Raw genomic sequence first — 19,939 nt, forward strand, 5'->3', positions numbered from 1 at the left:
CGTGGCACTGGTATGTGTGGCAAATACTAAGATATACAAATAGTCAGGACTGATAAGTTGGAGTAGACACTCGCCAAATCTTTCCAATGAGCGTCGAGTCTGCCTTTGAAGCTGTTCATGGATGGCGCGCTCTGACCACGAACTCTGGGAGGTCATTCCACATGTTGACCACCCGCTGAGAGAAAGTTCTGCTGCGAACATCCAATCTGCACTGTTGTTTGTTGATCCTGAGACTGTTTCCTCTTGTTGCACGGTCACTAATGATCTCGAACTTCGGCTGATCAGAATCGTAGATCCCGTGTATGTATTTGTACAGATCAATCATATCGCCTCTATTTCTGCGATGCTCAAGAGTATGTAGTCCCAGGATCGCCAGCCTCTCAGGGTACGGCTTGTCTCTCAGTGATGCCAACAGCTTGGTTGCTCGTCGTTGCACGTCCTCCAGAGGCTCCACTTCACTACAGAGGGTTTTGTGGTGCGGCTGCCACACAGAGTGGCCGTACTCCAGGATAGGACGCACAAGGCTCTTACACAGTTGAACAAAGAGGTTGTTGCTGAGGAAGTCAAAAGTGCGCCGAATGATGCTGACAACTCTATTGGCTTTTGCAGTACTTTTTGCTACATGTTCCTTGAAGCATAACTTGTTGTCGACATGGACGCCAAGGTCTTTCTCATGTTCATGCTCCTCCAGCACTATTGTGCCCTGTATTCCATCTTGCATGGTGTATTCCACCTCTGACATTTTGTTCCCGAGTTTCAGGACGCTGCATTTTTGCGGATGAAAACGAAGTAGCCAATCCTGCGACCACTGCTGTAGTTTGTCGAGGTCATCTTGCAAGGCAGTCCTGGCTCCTGGGATGTCACTGCGGGTGTACAATTTTGTGTTGTCTGCAAACAGTTTCACTTCACTGGTGCAAGTATTCGGCAGGTCGTTGATGTAGACGACAAATAGCATCGGGCCAACAACACTTCCCTGTGGAATCCCGCTCGTCACTGGCGCTAGTTGTGATTTTGCTCTGTTCACGACTACTCGCTGCTGCCTGTCTGTCAAAAATGCCTGGATCCAGTTGAAGACCTTACCTTGGATGCCGTACGCTGCAAGCTTCATCAGGAGGTGTCGGCTGGGCACGGAGTCGAATACCTTCATGAAGTCCATGTATATGATGTCAACGCTGCCTCCTGCATCGAGAATCTCTGTCCAGGTGTCCATAACATTCAGTAATTGCGTAACACAGGATCTCCCATGCACGAAACCGTGCTGCTGCTTGCTGATAAGTTGATTTTCATCCAGGTGCATGATGACCTTTTCTCTGATGAGTTTTTCCATCACCTTACAGAGTATGCACGTGAGGCTGACTGACCTGTAGTTACATGGTTGTAGGCGGCTTCCTTTTTTGAAGATAGGCGAAACGGTTGCTTTTCTCCATTCCTGTGGAGCTTGTCCATCTTCAAGAGACTTGCGAAGAGTAGTGTAACTGGGTGGGCCAATATGTCAGCAGCCTTCGACGGAATGAGGGGGTTGATGCCATCTGGTCCTGTAGCCTTGTACGTCTTTAGGGTCTGGAGCAGTCTCAGTACTTTTTCTTCGGAAATTTCAAAGTCCTCCAAAGTCATACTGCACTCAGCAGTTGGTGGGTCAGGGAGAGGGCCATCATCTTCACGAGTAAACACGCTGTGGAAAAAAATTGTTCAGCAGCTCTGCTTTTTCTTGATCTGATGTTGTTTTACTGCCATCTTCCTTTTTCAGGTCTCCTATCCCCCGATCGTGTCGTCGTCTTACTCTTGACGTATGACCAGAAGACTTTGGGATTCTTCTTAGCTTCAGCGGCCACTGTGGCCTCGAACCTTCTCTTTGCTTTGCTGCATTCTCTGCTGGCTTTGTTCCTTGCCTTAAGGTATGCTGTGTAGTCACCTTTTTCTCGTGTTTGCTGCCATCGTCTGAAAAGTCTATGCTTCTTTCTCACTGACTCCAACGTTTTGTGATCCATCCATTTCATTGTGTGAGCTTGACTAACTGATTTGAGCGGTACTGATTGCTGGACAGCATTGTTAATCTTGTTCTTAATAAGGGTCCATATGTCGTCCACGCTTAGACCATCCAACTCACTATCCCAGTCTGTCTCCTGTAGATCAGCTCTGTGTCTATCAAAATCTGTTTTTTGAAAGTTGAACCGTTTCTGTTCTGGAGACTTGGCTTTGGAATGATCCAGTTTGATGACTTTTCCCCGTTCCAGGTGCCACTGAAATCTCTTCAACCAATTCCTCACGGTTTGAAAAGACTCAAGGCCTGACTAAGCGCGTTGGGTTACGCTGCTGGTCAGGCATCTGCTTGGCAGATGTGGTGTAGCGTATATGGTTTTGTCCGAACGCAGTGACGCCTCCTTGAGCTACTGAAACTGAAACTGTAACTGAAAAGACTAAGTCCAGCACATTTGATTTTTCCCCTTCTCTGTATCTTGTAGGTTCTTTTTGATGTTGCACAAGGAATGCATCCTGGGTGGCTTTCAAAAAGAGTGTTCTGGTTGATCTGGGCCTACTTCACTGATTTCTTGTTTCCAATCAATGCTGGGAAAGTAAAAGTCACCAATAAGAAGTAGGTCTTGAGTAGCTGCCTCTGTAGCTTTACCCAGGAGTGCATTTAGCTCCTTTGTGTTCTTATGGCTGCTGCTTGGGCTTCTGTAGATAAGTCCTACAAGTAGAGATGAGTTGTCTGCCGTGGTACATTCAACAAACAATGCCTCTTTAAATGTGCTAGTGTCTACACGGTCACAAACCACTGGTTTCAAGTCTTTCAAAACCAACAGGCATATCCCCCGTCCATCTTGTTCGAGAGTATGAAACAATTCATAGCCTTCGATGTTGAGTTCACACTCTTGAAGATCATATCTTGACCTTTTGGGCCTCAGTTCTGTAATGCCTATGATTGCTGGCTGGTGCATCTCAACCACTGCACGAATCTCAGCTTTCTTTTTAGTCACTGCGTCCACGTTACAATACATACATGTGAAGTTTCTTAACTCAGATTGAAAAGATGAAAAATTTGAAGATGAAGAATCCTTCTGTTTAAAACTATGTACAGTTTTCCTCTGTCTGCTGTTTATGACTTTTTCACTGGGTTTCGCCTTGGGGCCAGATCGGGGTATTTCCCGATATTCACAACCTGGCCATCTCGTCGAATCCAGTGAGCATTGTCGTCCCCCGAGTTTTTTTAATCCTCTCTCCTTTGTTTGAGTTCTTGGTAAAGAGCCTCTTCCTCCTCTCTCTCCTTTGGGGTCAAATCTTTTAAGTGATTTTGCTGATAATCCTGGGATCTCTCTCTTCTGACTGTTCTTGTACCTGCTTCTTCGCCTTGTGAAATGCTTTCAGTGTTTCATCACGAGCGTTCTCAGAGGCAAAGGTCAGTCGAAGAGGCCTTATCTTCTTGGTACCACCAGCTTCTTTCTCCTCTCGTGTTGCCTCATCCTTCTCTTTACTACTGAAGAGTTTTCCCAGGCGACGGATCTCTGTTGGTTGGTGTATTCCCTTGATCTCTTCAGTTATCTTATGCACTGATTCCTTGTCTTTTGTTTGACCATGTTTCCCCTTGGATGTATCTTCTTCAAGTCTGAATACTACCAAGTTGGTAGCCCTTCTGGTACGGTCACGAAACTCTGCCATCTCTTTCTTGGATGCTTCGTTTGCTATCTCGTACATCATCGCCTCGTTCTCCCCCTTATCCTCTTGTGGTCGTGCTATTTTCTTCACAGCATTTCTCATTCCTTGTGGGAGGTCGCCCACTTCCATCTTGTTCATCTTTTCATTTATTTTATCTCCTTAGGTTATTCACCTTATTTTCAAGCTTCACCATGTTCAGCAGAAATTTACTTGCAAGGCTGTTGCATGGTTTGGGGCAGTAGAAATGGATTGTTGCCAGAGGTTTGTTGCTGTCTTTTGTGATTGCCTCATACAGTGCCTCTTCCATTCCAACGCACGCAGCATGGAACCATTGATCACATAGCTGGCATCGAACTGCTCTGTCTTTTTTGGAGGTTTTCTTGTTGCATTTATCGCAAGTGTCATTTCCAGTTACTGATCCTCTCCTACCACCACTACCACCAACAGCTGCCGGTTTGTTTATGTTGTACAGTATACAAAAAGCAAAGTCACTCACCACTGCGTGATAGAGTTGTGAGGGGTATTAAATGGAAGACAAACCACCATATAGTTTCTCTAGGGTCCGAATTGGTGAATGTTGGTCGAACTCACTCGAAGTACAATCATAAGACTTGCCGGAAATGGTCGCCAGAATCAAACAAAAATGGCTGCGACTCGGGTCAACACATTTTTTACTGTCAATCTTCTTCAAACTTCAAAAAATTTTTACTACAGGGCTTAAATCTGCCAAACGTGTGCTGGGAGTTTCAAACTGCTTGCCTGTTCATCACAGTTTGCCACTGCCAGTCACAAATTTCATGAATTTTATCATGTTTGCCACAGACAAATTCAGAACGACATGTTCTTGCCACGCATGCGCACACGTTCCATTTCTTGTCCGCAATTAAAAGAAAATTCTTGTTGGACTGTGCCATCAACAGGTTTAATGCTTTAATGCATGTTAGTATTATACAAAGGGTATACAAGAATGAACTTGTTGGACATTGGATTTACAATGTTTAGTCTGCCATCTGCCTCAAAAGTCTGTTTCTGTGGGAATCATTAAGCATGCAATAGCCACTTTCATTGTGAAATGTATGAGTGGAAAAGTTATAGAAAAGACCGGAATGAATGGGCAAAAATTTGAAAGGTATGAATCAGAGTTGCACGATCTGATTTGACCTGGACTGTCCAGGTTATGCAGTCTCATTCCAATACTATGTAGCAACAGTGCAAAGTTGAACAAAAGCAAAACAACACCCCCCCAAAAAAAACAACCACCAAAAACAAAAAAAGCAAAAACAACAACACTGACAAAGAAAAGTTTTTTGAAAACAAAGAAAACCATACAATCAATCAAAGAAAACAAATTTTTTTTACGGGTGAGCAAGAAATATTTTGATCAATGAATGATATAAATCTATTGTTAACCTCGCCCACCCACTTCCCCAACCTTGCACAATGGTTTTTTTTTTTTTTTTTTTTGCTGTTGTTTGATTTTTTTTTTTTTTAATTTACCCTTTTTATTATTATTTTTTTAAAATGATTATTCCCCACATGAAGGTTCTACTGTTTTTCACACCCAAATTGAAAACGTTCCATTCAGCAGCTGATCTCAGTTCAGTGCAGGGGCGTGACGTCATTAGAACAGCTGGTGAGGTGACAGTTTTTAGGAGTCGTTCCGGGGTCGTGGTCTCCACGAACCATGTGTCGGACCGGATCACTCCTTTGCTTCAGGCTGGGGTGGGGTGAATGAACTTGATCACCAAGTGACAGCTTGCATTTGTGTGTGTGTGTGTGTGTGTGTGTGTGTCACACACTTGAAACGCACCACCTGAGCGCGGGGTGCTGTCTCGTTGTCTTTTTTGTCATTCTGTCTTTCTCAGTGTCTGTGACTTGTCTTCTATTGCCTCCCTTATTTTGTGTGTCTGTCGCTGTCTCTCTCTCTCTCTCTCTCTCAAAGTAGCTTCCCTTGATTGGCAGCCAATAAGACGTTCCGATATCTCCGGCAGTTAACTAATTATGAACGTTTTTGTGACGATTAAACTCAACATACCTGTTGAGGGACTCCCATCGATATCGGAAAGCATGCTAAATACAGTGCTGCAAGACGTGAGGCTGTCCTATTTCAAAATCGAAGGCAGAGGCGACCAAACAGTCGTCGTTCTGCCGGAGACTGACGACGACTGGTCAGCCCCATGTTGCACAAGCTGAAGACTACAGTGCTATAGGAAAAACAAAAAACCTGCATGCAGGAAAAACAAAAACAAAACAAAACAAAACAAAAAATGGGTGGCGCTCTCAATGTAGCGACGCGCTCTCCCTGGGGAGAGGAGCCCGAATTTCACACAGAGAAATCTGTTGTGACAAAAAAGAACAAATGCAAAATACTGTGTGTCACCTAGTGTCCGTCACAGATCAGCAGACAGGGGAAGAGTCAAAGCATACAGACAGAACCGGGAGAGAAAGACAAGTGAACGTGAATCGTCTCTCTCTGGTTTATTTTGGCCAACCCTTCCGGGTCTATTCGGTGCCAGTGACTCAACGCTGACATGCAGAAAGCTTTTCACGCTGACATGTCTGACAGCCACTCTCCCCCTTCTTTTCCCCGTCACGGTGTGATGACCAGCAGATTGACATGGCACAAGGTGACAGATATTCAGATAATGTCTTGATGTGTCGGCTAACAAAATAGACAATTACTGAATACTTTGAGTACGTTTAAAGACACAAAGTTGTTAAAAATGGAAATCCTTGATCTGGACATGACTGATTAGTGTCGCTGTGTGATTCATTTTTTCACTTCCTGTTTGTGATTTGACAAAGAGCATCCATATACTTTTGTATTAGATTAATTGCATGGCATATATTCCAGGTCATGATCATGTAGACAGTGCATCAATTCTATTGTTTCGTCCTGTTTCAAACCGTCTCCCTTCCCATTTCTGAAGACTAGGCAATGCCTAAAATAGTATCCTTGAGTAATAAAGGTTTTGAATCTTGAATCTTTGAATATCTCTCCCTCCCGTCTCCCCCTCACCCTCTCTCCCTTTCCGCTTCTCTTTCTCACCTTCCCTCCCTTTCCGTCTTTCTCTTTTTCACCCCCCCCCCCCCTTTTTTATTTATTTATTTTTTTTTATTTAAATCACGATACATTTTCATCACGGTCGGCGCTGACGCTTGCACTCCCCCCCCCCCCCCCCCATGGATCGTGTGGCGTGGTCGATCCGTTGCTGTTCTTGGAGTCTATGTAACATTTGTTTTCAAAAAAGGGGCCCGTATACTTAAAAACAATGTGATTTAATCCTCGTTTACAAGAAACCACCTCTTCCATGTATTGGAAGCGTTGTGTGATTAGAAAGCGCGCCATTTTTCGTGTAAAGTAATATTTTTGTTTGTTGTTGTTTTTGGGTTTTTTTGTTGTTTTTTTTAAATCGACGGGGGACAGGACTTTTCAATACTCCTCTCCCCCTCCATTTTTATTTTATTTTATTTTATAGTTAGTCTTTTGATGACAAGATAAACAATAAGCCCTTGGCGGATCCACGACGAAGCAAAAGCATGCGTCACAAGAAGAATCTGCGCGTCATTGGCGCGGGCGCTCACTGAGCTGTAGTGTGTGCATTTGTGTTATGTTTGTTTTCACTATGCTGTCATAGCACCGGGGGGGGGGGGGGGGGGGTGCCGCCGCTGTCAGTCAGAATACCTGCTCTCTTCCTCCTTTTCTCTCTCTCCCTTCCCCCTTCCTTCCCCTCCTCTCTCTTCCCCTCGTCTTGTTCGTAAGTTAAATCCCCAACTCAAATAGCTGTGGGATGTATCACGGAGAGATGGAAAAAGACCGAGAGAAAAAAAATAACGCATTTACCGTCGAGGTTATTGGCAACACCACAAGTTGCGACTCTCCCTTCCTCCACCACCACCACCAGCCCTCTCGCCCCTCTCTCCCCTCCTCCTCCCTCAGATCCGCCCGTTCCTCTTCCATTCGCGCGAACATGTTTTTACCGAACAGTGATGATCGAAAAAAGTTTTTGTCTAACATATGGGAAAGAAAAGTGTAAATTTTGGTTTTGTGTTTTTTTGATGAAATGTTACTGCATGGTAAAATGAGTGTTATTTTCGAGAAAACCTTACTGGTTCAAAATTTGAAAATAGTCACGGGAAGGGGGGTGGGGATTAAATAAAAGGACAAGTACTGAAATAAGAAATTTGAATTTGAGAAACTTTTGGGGGCGTATGGAGGAGTGGGGAAGTGGGTGGGTGTCATTTAAAAATCGTTTCACATCACATCAACCAAGTGCAGTCACGTGAAGGTTATCGTGTCGTGCAGAAGAATGAAATGAATTTCATTCTGGTAAATTGGGGCGGAACCTGACCTCGCGGTGTCAAAATGTGGTCAGACAGATCGCACAGCGTCTTTTGTTTCATTTGGTTGTTTCCTCTGTGTGTGTGTGTGTGTGTGTGTGTGTGCGCGCGCAGGATGGAGGGGTAAGGATTATCTCGACTGACTGTGGCGCCAGGTGGTGTGTGTGTGTGGTATTGGATTAGTGGGGTCGATGAGTAATGGGTCAGCGTGTTTTTTTAATTGTTGAATGCAAGTCACTAATCTTGTTGAGACGTCTGCATTTTGTCACGATGTGCGTGCTTCCAGCGCATCTAGGGGTTTGGCTGGGGGGTGGGGGTCATACTTGTATTAAATGATTTACTGACAACGCGCGCGCGCACACACACACACATGCACACAAACACGCACACACGTCATCCGGACATATATTGGCACGCAGAAGTGGGGTATTAAAAGAAGAAACAAAATTAAATAAGAAATGAGCCAGAATTTGGTTTCGTTTTATTTATTTAATTGTTCCAAAGAACCCTTCAAATGCAAGAAAAGTTTTTAGGTCGTGGATTGTTCGCATGTTCGATTTCATTAACGAAGATTACTTAACTACGTGTACAACAGAAGTTATTTTTAGTTATAGTCGGGTCATCTCGTTTTAGAAAAGATAAGAGAAAAAAGTGGGTGGTTGTGTAAGTGGAGGGGTGGGGTGGGGGTGGTTAAGTGCATGTTCTCTACATAAACCACTGTAGGTGTTGTGTTGGTTTTTACGTAGGGTGACTAAGCGGGCGGGCGTTTGAGAGGCCGTTCCTTGTTGCCCAATTTCTGCCCGTTTTTCCGGATGTCTGTGTTAGTGTCTGTTCGGATATTTCGGCGGTTGGCTATCAAGTCGAATAGCAAAGAAAAAAAAAATTATGGTCCCTCACCGAGCTTTGAGTCAGTCCAACACATTGCCCTCTAAAATAACGCCGCTACACGAAACGGGTTACATAGCGTATTGTCTAACCCGTGTGCCCGGCCTTGACCTTGGCGGCGCGTGCTGTTTGCCAATTGGAGGGTGGCCCGCACATAGCTGGCCTGCCGAAGCATGCACTGTGCGCGTGTGAGGAGACAGCCAGGAACAAGAGGAACATCGGAGGGAGAGAGAGAGAAAAAAGTTTTTTTTTTGCGTCTTTCCCATCTCCCCCTGGGCCGTGATTAGAGGGAACACGTAACGTGGAGTTTTGTGTTGGGGTGGAAGTGTTCCAGATTTTTCGCCATGTCCGCCATATGCTGAAAAGTTGTAGAACAAACTCTGGGCCGAAAAGTTCGCCGGTCGACCTCTTCAGTCGTACCGGCAAGTAGACAAGAGGGAGAGAGAGAACAGTGTGTGTGTCGGGGGTGCTGTGTAAGTGAAAGTACACGGGCAGGTCTGCTTCACACGTAGTGGGCTTGACTCGACTGGTGTTGGACTGTCTGTGTGCTACCACCACCACGCCTTGGCGATTTTTCCTTCCGTTCTACGTGGCTCTGATAGCTCCGTGTGTGGTGAAATTGGACGAGGTTAACCACCAGTGGTAGAGTTCACGTGGAGATCTCGTTCCCTCGTGCACTCCCAGCTGCGACGCAGACGTCGGACGTGGTTGGGGGAAGAAGGGGGGAATGGTGGTCAGGACTAGTGTGTTGCGAGTTTTGTGTGTCAGCAGCTTTGACCGTCTGGTCTGTCTGTCCATGGAGTTTTGTGGTTGGCGGTGTTTCCCATCTGGGCCGTGTGTGAAGTATGGTGCTTGAAAACGGTCATCGTAGAAGCTGGTCCCACTTTTCTGGAAGCCATGTAATCAGTGCGGTGAATGTTGCATTGACGGTGATGTGATAACTACCACGGTAGGAGTAGAAGAGAGAGAGGGAAAAAAAGAGACAAATTTTACCACTTTTTTGACGATTTGTGATCAGTCATGGTGAGGAAATGTTATTCTTCAGAGACCACCCCGCCCGTGTCGAAGGCCAATGCCCCTCAGACTCAAACCCCGGCTCAGCAGACTCAGAAGCCGCCCCAGCCGGCTCAGCAGCCCCAGCCCCAGAGGGATGGGGGCAAGAAGGGCAGGAAGAACAAGCGGGAACTGAACAAGAAGAGCAAAGAGGGCTCCGACATGGACGCATTCTACGATCCACAGCCAGAGGTAAGAGAGAGAGTTCACCTTTCTTCGTTTTAACCTACTTTTTGTGGTTTATCTGGGTTATCTGTTTGTCTAGTGCGTCTCTAACTTTCAACACTGTCACACTCACCTTCTATCTTTCTCTCCTAGTTTGAGATCATCCGTTTTGTCATCCAGCTTATCCAGTCATCGAACATAATTATTCCCCTCTTCCTCCTTTTCCATTCAGTTTCACCCTTACCTACCCCCTATTCCCCCTGCCTCTGGCTTTTTCCGTGTCTTGAGGGACGTGTGTGTGTGTGAAATAATTTTTTCTATGCCCTCCCATTACTGCGCCAGTTTTCACCTTCAGCAGAGCTAAACTACTCCATTCCATCTCCCGTCCAACACAGAGGGTGTACACACATCATTCATAATCATACACGCTAAGTTTTTACGTACACAAGTAACACCCCCTACCACCCCCTTACCTCCGCCAGGTTTATCACTTATGCAAACCCCGTATCTGTCGCCAGCAAACACTCCTGGCCCGCTACAAACCAGGTGTGCTGAGCATGGCACAGTCTAAACACGTTATGAAATCCTTAGACCTTTAACTTACCGGTTCTTCTAGTTGTACAGAACTGAAGCTGGAACTAACTTCTTCCATTGTAGATGAGGCCCCCTTCTCCCAAAATTCAACAAAACGACGTGGAGTAAATGCTTCCCCCCCCTTCCCGCACCCTCCTCAACCCTCCCGCTCCCCACACACATCAAGAGAAAAGGACTCACTGACCCAGCAGTCTGTACAAGCGTGTCAATCAAACCCACTGTTCCAACAAGCACGGAGCAGAGACTGAAAGTGAACACAGAAAATTTTATCATTTCAGGCTAAATTATCATGCACCAAACAGAATGGGCTGGAAGATGAGAGGGAGATGATGGAGGAGGTGGTCGGAAGGCGTGATAATCATAGAGGTGGCAGGGACTTGGCTCGTGTCCAAGTTTGGGGGGTTGGAGTGGAGGGGGAGGGGGGGGGGAGTGGCAGTGTGCTGCTGCATTGGAGTGGGGCTGTGCTGTACACAGATTTACCTGCCTGTGCCAACCCGACCCTCTGCTCTCCAGTTACAACAGCAGCAGCTGGGAGATGGGGGTGGGGAGGGGGATAGGTTGCTTGGGAGTTTCTCTCTTTGTTTTTGTAGACATGTGGGGAAGGAAGGGGGTGGGATAGTGTTTTTGTGTACGTGTGTGTGGTTGTTATTGCCGTGTGTGTGTGAGATAGCACACCTACTTATAACTTCTTTATGACTGTGTCACCCCTTCCCTTTTCTCCCTCTGTCTTTCATGTTTGTATTCTCATCAGTTTTGTCTCAAAATAGACTTCCCCTCTCTCCTTTCCTCCCTCCCAACACTTCCACTCCCTGTGACTATCACTCCACTCCTTCCCATTCCTACCTCCACGCCCCCCCACCCCCACCCCCCACCCCCAGTCTGTCTTCCCTGTTCCTTCCTTTCCCACTCCAATCTCCCACACCTGATACCCTCTGTAAGTAACCCTGACTTCCCCACTGAGTGACCCACTCTGTCCCTCAGTTGCCTCAGTGTGAGTGTGTACCTCCCCCCTTTGGTGTGATGGTGTGTGTGTTGAAGGGGGAATGGTGGGCCTGTCAAGGTGGGAGTGGAAGTAGGTCATTGGGGAGGGTGTGTGTGTGTGTGCTTTTCTCTTAATCCTCCCTTCATTCCATCTCCTCTCCTCACCTCACCTCTTCCATCCCTCTCTCCCTTTCTGTTGGGAATTACTACAAACCTCCTACAGATGTTGTTCTTGTGCAGTACACGCACAACACAAGATGTTCAACATGCGCAAGCTCTTTTTCTCCAGCTAAAAAACTAATAACCTCCTGACAGGTTCTTTTTGCAGAACAGGCACGCATGCACACACAGATGCATACACACATGTGCATGCACCCCCACCCCCCCACACACACACACACACACACACACACACACACACACATCACCCATACCCACACACAAACACACACACACACTAGCATAGCAGGTCCAACCAAAGTAGAAAACATGCACACACACACACTCACACAGACACACAAATGTGTGTGCGCACATGCGCACGCTCGCGTGCACACACACGCGTGTGCATGCATGCACACACTCAACCAGCCCCCACCCTCCCATGACACACGTACAAAGTAAATACAATGAATGCAGAGATGAGGGTATTGATTTTTCAGCACCTATTCCTTCAGTTACTTTTTTAAAGGTTTCATTATCAGTATCAATAGAAAATCTATGGGATACATTGCACAAATGTTCTTCGATTATTTTGTTGTTGTTGTTGTTAAAAGTCAAATTATTAGAAAAAGTAAGGGATACAAAGCAGAAGCCTCTCTTCAGTTACTTTTTTAAAGGTCTGATTATTGGAGTATTGTTTGAAAATCCATGAGATAGACAGCACAAGAAATGGATGCAAAATAATGTGTTGATAGTCAAACATTATTTTTAATGAAAGATGACAAATTCATAAACTTTTAATTGACTTAAAAAAAACTAGGATTCATTGCCAACTTCCTTGATTATTCCAGCTGTATTAAGTGGATAAAAAGAAACATGCATTGGAATGTCAAGATAGTAATACAAGAAACCAGCAGATTACAAAAAATATCCAATACCAAAAAGGGATGAAAGATGCAACAGCTCAAGAGTTTCTTCGTTTATTCATTTTAAAGGTCTAATTATGAGAGAATTGTTGGAATATCCATTGCATACACAGCACACACACAAAAAACAAAACAAAAAAAAACATTCTTTCAAGTTTTTATTTTTATTTTTAAAGATCTGGTAATATTAGAGTATTGTTAGAGAGTATCTAAGAAAGTGTATGGGACATGTAGCAGGTGTTTTTTTGTTGTTTTTTATCCACATGACTGGAGCACAAGTGGAACTAGGAAAGAGAGGGGACTTAAGAGTTTGTGTTGTAACTAGTGTGAACAAAAAATCTCACAGAGAAGGCAGGATTTACTGCCGTTTTGAATGACAACCACTGGTTTGTGTGTGTGTGTGTAAAGATCTTTATTAGGTTACAGTCAGTGCACAAGTGGAAGGTGATTGATTGAAAAAGATCTAATGGATGCTGGTTATGCTGTATCTGCTGATAATGAACTGAAACATTCTTTGATCTTGACTTTACAGAATAGCAAAAGATCTGAACAAATCAATTTAATGGGTAGTATGTTTCACACAAGAGAAGCAAGTGATAGTGATTCATTGAAAGAAGCTAAAGTGATTTCACTTTTGGGGGGGGTGGATGGGGGCTGAAGGTTGTCACTGGGCTATTTTACCACACAAATTTAGTGATTTCCCCAATCTGTAGTTCTTTTATACATGCCTTAATTTCTCAAATCCACAGTAGTGTTATGCATGCCTGTTGTCTGAAATAAAGTATCCACAGCCTTTTTACCTCCATTGGCTCCTTCCTGTTCCATTTTTTTTTTTTAATAATTTTTTTATATTTTATTTTAAAGATGACATGACCTTACTGGTTTATCTATTGAAAACTGAGCAAAGCTGAAGAAAATGGTTCAAAAGCAGTATCTTATCTTTCCTCTCCTCAGCACTTTTGATGACTCATTTCCTGCCAATTGTACTTTTATCAAACTGATAGTGCTCTGTAGAGATCTCATCATCTGGGGAAAATCGGAACTAATCACACATCCATTTTCATTCTGCTGAATGGCAGATTTACTTATTTTCTTTGTGAGCAGCTTTACATGTTGAGTTAAAGAAAAAAACCAGTAGAAATGATTGAAACAGTCCAGACCTAAAGAGAATGGTTAGCTTTGAAAGAAAGTACATGATCAGTCCTCTGTCCCCCTTCCCTTTCCTCCTCCCCTCCATCCTCCTCCACCCCAACTCCTCAGTGTTTCACTTTTCAAGTGAGGATGGGAGTCTGAAAATCACTTTCCCCACAGCAGCACAGACAAAACGATATTGATTGTAGTGCATATTTTTACCATACACATTCTCATACTTTGCCTTATTTGTCTTATTATATGTTTACCTGTGACCACAAGAAGCAGTGTTTGATCATTGTCTTTTTACCCATTACTACAAGAAGCTGTGTTTGATCAGCTGGTAAAGACACCGGTCACTAGACGTGTGTTTCTCATGGCAGGCCCCTAAACAGGAGGCTGTGGCGTCCAGAGAGACGTCGCCCAAGGCTGCCACCCCGGCCAGCTCCAGCAGCACTAGCCCCCCTCCCTCCACAACTTCCCAGGCTGCCGCTGCTGAGGTGCCCCAGGCTGCAGCAGCCAGTGCACCTGCACCAGAGGTCAGTACGCCTGCACCAGAGGCCAGTACACCTGCACCAGAGGCCAGTACCCCTCCACCAGAGGCCAGTACCCCTGCACCTGAGGCCAGTACTCCTGCACCGGTGGCTGTTGAGGAGCCCAGTGCTAGTGCCCCAGAGGCTGAAGTGGAGGAGCCGCCTGCACCAGAGCCGGTGCCAGAACCCAAAGAGCCGAGCCCCATCCGTGAACCACTGTTGCCCAAACCCCCTATGGCCCAGTCCCCTGCCAAGCCCCCTATGTACTCCCCGGCCAAACCCGCTGCCCAGCCCCCGGCAGAAGTTGTCAAAGAGCCGTCCCCAGAGGCCCCATCTCCCAAAGCAGAGGAGGAGGAAAATGAGGAGGAGAAAGCCAAGCCTGAGGAAGAGGAGCAAGGGAAGGAGAATGGGGAGGTGACTGAGTCTGATCTGGTGGACATCCAGTCCAGATTAGTCAGTGGCCTGGGCTTGAACTACAAGGATGGTAAGGTGTTTGTGTGCTGCTGTTCGTTCTTTGATATCCTAGGAGTATTGAGAGTGATCAGAATGATGATAAGAGAATAAATTTAACCGTTGTTGTAACCGTGTCTTCTTTATTTGAAACTCGTCAGTCTTGCTGTTTGTTTCCTTGTGACTGTGGAGATTATTGTTTGTGTGTGCATCATGTCTTTTGGTGCACAACCAGGGATTGAATTTACTGACATTGGTTAGCAATTTGCTGTGTCTCACGACAAAGCAAGACTTCAGAAATGGGCTTGATCAGTTCATGCAATGGGACTGTTTCATTCACTGCTTGGAAGTAAAAATGCAGACACTGTTTAGCATCAGCTTTCCTTTCTGTTGTTCCTTCTTGCTGCTGATGTTTTGCTGAACCTTGGGGGGTGGGGGAGAGCAGGGTTTGGAAGGGGAAGGTGCAGGGATGGATGGGGTGATAAGATGTGATAGGCAGCTGAGACAGTGATAGAATCGGAGGACTACAGAGACTCTCTTTATTACTTCAGTGTGTGTTTGACACAAAAGAACCTTGTTTTCCTCTTCAGGCCAGTGGTCCCCGTTGAACCCAGAGGGGAAGAAGCAGTATGACCGGGAGTTCCTCCTGAAACTGCAGGGCAATCCTGAGTCCAGAAAGCCTCCTGCCTTACCTCACATGCCAGAGATATGTGTGGACGTGAGTGTTCTTTTCTCACTTCAGTACAGTTGTTTACAGTTTTTTTTTTTTTCTGGAGGGGTTGGGTTGGGTTTTTTTGTGCGACTGTTTGCATGTGTGTCTTTAAAACGTGTCAGTGAATTTGTTTGGTGTTGATATTTGTTGACTGATCTTGAGTGAAGAAGAGATTTATGTTCAAATGTTGAGAGCAATGTGAGGGCTGATTTTGAGAAGGAAACAAGAATATTTATCAAGAGTAAGAAGGAATGTCCAGTAAGAGAGAATGACCGAATGAAGACCATTGCTGATAGGGGAATGTGAGGGTAAGCTTTCCTGAAGCAACATGTCTAAGTACGTTATACACAGGTTTCTGGAGGTTCATTTGGTGGAGACTGATAACCAGTGTTTGTGTGATTTGCTTTGAATTTTAGTTTTCGCTTGTCTTAATGGTCTTTATCAATGACTGTCACCACACTTTATCATGTACAGCAATATGAGAGTGCAGACTTGCCAGCTGCTGTGATTTTAGAGTGGCATGCTACGCCCGGTTTGAAAATGCTACTCTCTCATTAAAAGTGCTGTTCTGAAATAGCAAAAATGAAGCAGCGATTAAAATGATAAATGAATAATGAAAGCTAAAGATTGCTACATTGATACAGAGAATGAGCTGGTACAGAAGTGAGGGATAATTGTCTTGCGGTGCAAAAAGCCTTTGGAGTTGTCATGAAATATACAACCTGGAAAGCCATGATCCTGTCAGGAAAAAAAAAAAAAAAAAAAAAAAAATTGAATCACATTTGCTTGCACATTCACTCTGTTAAATGCCAGGAGAAACATTCATGCATACCCCTGCACAAAACCTTGGTTTGCTAAAAACATGTTTTCAGATGGTAAACAAAATGCGTGATTTGGATTGATTTGGAGTATTTCTGTTGATAACGAAAAATGAATAAATCAGATTTCATGCCTTACATATTTAGATTGTAACAGTTTCAACTTCTTCAACTGCCATTTGGCATGCTGCTATATTACTTTCTGTGTCCGATGTTCATCTGTCATGATAAGGACCAGGAAGGGTTAATTGCATGAAAAATATTACCGTAAACTATGTGTTAACAGTGATCAAATGACATGCTGATGTTGGTGGTTTTAGTGGACGGATTAACATTCCAGCAGGCGACTTTCAGTTGACAAAAACTTCTGTGTAGTGTTGTAGTAATGATGAACAAAAGATATAACTGGGGTTGTTCTATGTTGTTGTCGACAAACCCCCACCCTCAATGTGCCCTCCATCCTTCCCTCCTTCCCCCCCCCCTCTCCCCACCTCTCACCCCACCCTCTAAAACAAAAAAAAAAGGGAGGGAGAACACCTCCACCCAGTCATTCTTACTTGCACACTCGCATTTCATTGATATGACCTTTTCACACCATTCTTTTATCATCTGTCATAATAATGATAAATACTGGGTTCTTCAGTCATGATTTAGTTTGCCATTGCTCAAGTGTTGGTGCTGCTACTCTCGGCCGCTGTTACGCGTAGCAGAGTTGAAGTGTGTAACAGAGTTAGAAATTGAGTATTGCTATTAGCAGAGTAAAAATTATTATCAGTAGTAAATAATTTATTATTTTATGTGCTATTAGTTATTAGTTGCTTATAATCACAGTTTGTTTTAATCAGTATAATGTAAGTAAAGGGGAGTGAATTTTACATTAGATGTAGTTTTGATGTAGTTTTGTCCCTTTTTTTGTCATGGTCTTTTGGAGTTGTGTCATGTGAACTTTGACATTGTGACTGCGAGTTCTGCTTGTCTGATATTTTGTTGATCACATCTCCATTCTGAAGTTGCCAGTTCACAGTTTACATTTCCATTCTGAAGTGGCCAGTTCACATTTCCATTCTGAAGTGGCCAGTTCTGCTATAACACTCAGTGGACCAGTAATTTTGTTTTCAAAGCCTCTGTCACTTTGAGAAGGGTTAGTTTCCTTCAAGTTGTCTTTGCTTCAGGATGAGAGTGCTCCAAGTTGTACATGTTCAGGTCAGATTTGCCCCATGTCCCATTGTCTCCTGAAAAGGAATAAACCACCTCAACCCCTTATTTGCCTGTTGAAGACCACATTTCCTTCTAAACAAATAAGAACCTTCATCTCGTTGTCCAGGCACAGCACGAATACCCCTGTTATATTATGTTACTGTCAAGAAATGAAAATACTGCTCTGAAGTCTGCTTAGGGGTTGGCAGGTCTGCAAGTGAGGGCTTTTGTGTGAGGTAATGTTCGGGTCAGTATGGAGATGGAATTGTTGCAGTACTAAAGTACTTTTGCACAGCAGTGACATGATCCTGGTGGATGGAAGGGTGATAATCGGGTTTGTGTGTGTGTGTGTGTGTGTTTAACAGCCCAGAATTGTCAAATCTGAAGACTTCCAGAGGGCCCAGATGGCTGCCAGGGTAACTGGTGTTCCTGATTTCACCCCAGGATTTTTCAAAAGCTTCCAGCGGGTAAGTGTTGAGTGAAAGTGTCATGTCCGATTGCTTGCTGCAGTACGGTCAGATGTTCGTGTGTGATTAGTAATTTTCCGCAGATTTTATGTAGTGCTAACATTACAGTTGCAGAGAAGCATTTTGTTCTTGTACATTTGTTTGAACTTCTCGGGGATTGAATATGATAGCTGTCTCAGCTATATTTTAGATCCTGTAAGTGCAGGTTTAAAAAAAAAAAAGAAAAAAAAAGGGCCCGTACATGGCTTTGTTAGCGTGCCAAAGCAACCAGGTTTGCACATTTGCTGCCTGTTCAAGTTTAGCCATTGTCTGATGTGATAGCTGAATGCCATTCGCATATTGATATGTTAACTTTCATGCGTTCAGTGATATTTGTTGAATTCATCAGGTCTGCAGCAGGAGCAGTATTTATCATGTTCAGAAATTACGTACATTTTTGTGTGGGCATAACACTTGAGGTTGTTTACCAAATGTACATTGTTTTTCTAAATTCTGATTGAGCAAGTGAGTTGGTAGTTTTGTAAGACTTGGTTGCCTGCATGATGGACTATTGTTGGAGATAGATACTCAAACTCCTTGTTGTCCCCTCACTGAGGGAAGATTGAACTTTAAAGTCAGGTTGCTGGTCACCATTCTTTAATAATATTTTGGACTTCCTCTTGGAACAGCATTGCCTTTGCCCAGTAAAGTTGGTGACATCACATAAAAGTACACACAAAGAAGTAAATGCACCTCAGATGCAGTCTACACTCATCCCATTTCACCAGCGTTCAGCAGTAAATAAAAGTTGATTATTTCCAGCAGGTGTTTGAGTCTATGATGTAGTATGATTTTCAGCCGGGGGCGTCACTGACGAAGCGCAACAGCCAACAGGGTCGCCGGGGACCTGGGTCCCAGTCTGGGGAGGGACAGCAGAGGATCATTCTGTCCACACGCCAAGAGGTGCAGCTGCACAAAACGGAGAACGCCTACAGACCCCAGTTCCAACAGACCAACACCAACGCGCCAGAGGAGCCGCAGGGAACAGAGGTACATAGTGCTGTCTCGTGTGCAGTTTTCTGTGTCTGTTTTTCGGATGGTGGTAGTTGTACACTTCTCTTGTGTCAGTGTTTTGTCTTGTGTTTCATTGTCTTCAGTGTCTGCTGTTGTGAGGGTGGTTGTAAGCTTCTCCTGTCAGTGTTTAGTGTTTCACTGTCTTCAGTGTCTGCTGTTTATGTGATGGTGGTTGTAAGCTTCTCCTGTCTGTGTTTAGTGTTTCACTGTCTTCAGTGTCAGTGTCTGCTGTTTATGTGATGGTGGTTGTAAGCTTCTCCTGTCAGTGTTTAGTGTTTCACTGTCTTCAGTGTCTGCTGTTTATGTGATGGTGGTTGTAAGCTTCTCCTGTCAGTGTTTAGTGTTTCACTGTCTTCAGTGTCTGCTGTTTATGTGATGGTGGTTGTAAGCTTCTCCTGTCAGTGTTTAGTGTTTCGCTGTCTTTAGTGTCTGAGGACACATTTTGTCTCTTCGTCTTCATGAAATTTTGACAACAGCTGTTCATTTGTTGTTTTTGTCTCCCTGTGTTCACTTTCTATTCATTTGTGTTTGATGGGACAGTTTTCACTGGTGGTTCACATTGTCTTTGTCTCTGTAGGGGTCATGTTTTCTTCTCTGTGCTCAGGGAATATATATATGTTTTGTTGTTGTCAGTTTTGCATGTATTTTCACCTTAACAGGATACTGTCCATTTTCGGTAACATAACCACAGTTCAACAGCTGGATTTTAGCAATACAGGCACTCTCTCTCTCTCTCTCTCTCTCTGGCTCACTCACCTCACAGACATGCACACACCCACCACACCACACCACAGGACAGCACATATATTCTTTGCTC

At 44.4% G+C, this 19,939-nt stretch overlaps 1 protein-coding gene across 5 annotated transcripts in view; it reads left to right on the forward strand.

Moving 5' to 3' along the window:
- The window catches only part of LOC143301823 (eukaryotic translation initiation factor 4 gamma 3-like), an 83,210-nt gene that overhangs the window by 49,323 nt on the left and 13,948 nt on the right, over nt 1–19,939 (forward strand). For all 5 annotated transcript variants that reach the window (XM_076616227.1, XM_076616224.1, XM_076616228.1 and 2 more), the window contains 5 exons: nt 9,926–10,125; nt 14,276–14,909; nt 15,466–15,593; nt 17,968–18,069; nt 18,907–19,098. In XM_076616227.1, the coding sequence (XP_076472342.1) occupies nt 9,926–10,125; nt 14,276–14,909; nt 15,466–15,593; nt 17,968–18,069; nt 18,907–19,098 (1,256 nt within the window). The remainder of the gene's footprint in view (nt 1–9,925; nt 10,126–14,275; nt 14,910–15,465; nt 15,594–17,967; nt 18,070–18,906; nt 19,099–19,939) is intronic.

Source organism: Babylonia areolata, chromosome 28 (genome assembly GCF_041734735.1).
Source record: "Babylonia areolata isolate BAREFJ2019XMU chromosome 28, ASM4173473v1, whole genome shotgun sequence".
Lineage (NCBI taxonomy): Eukaryota > Metazoa > Mollusca > Gastropoda > Neogastropoda > Buccinidae > Babylonia > Babylonia areolata.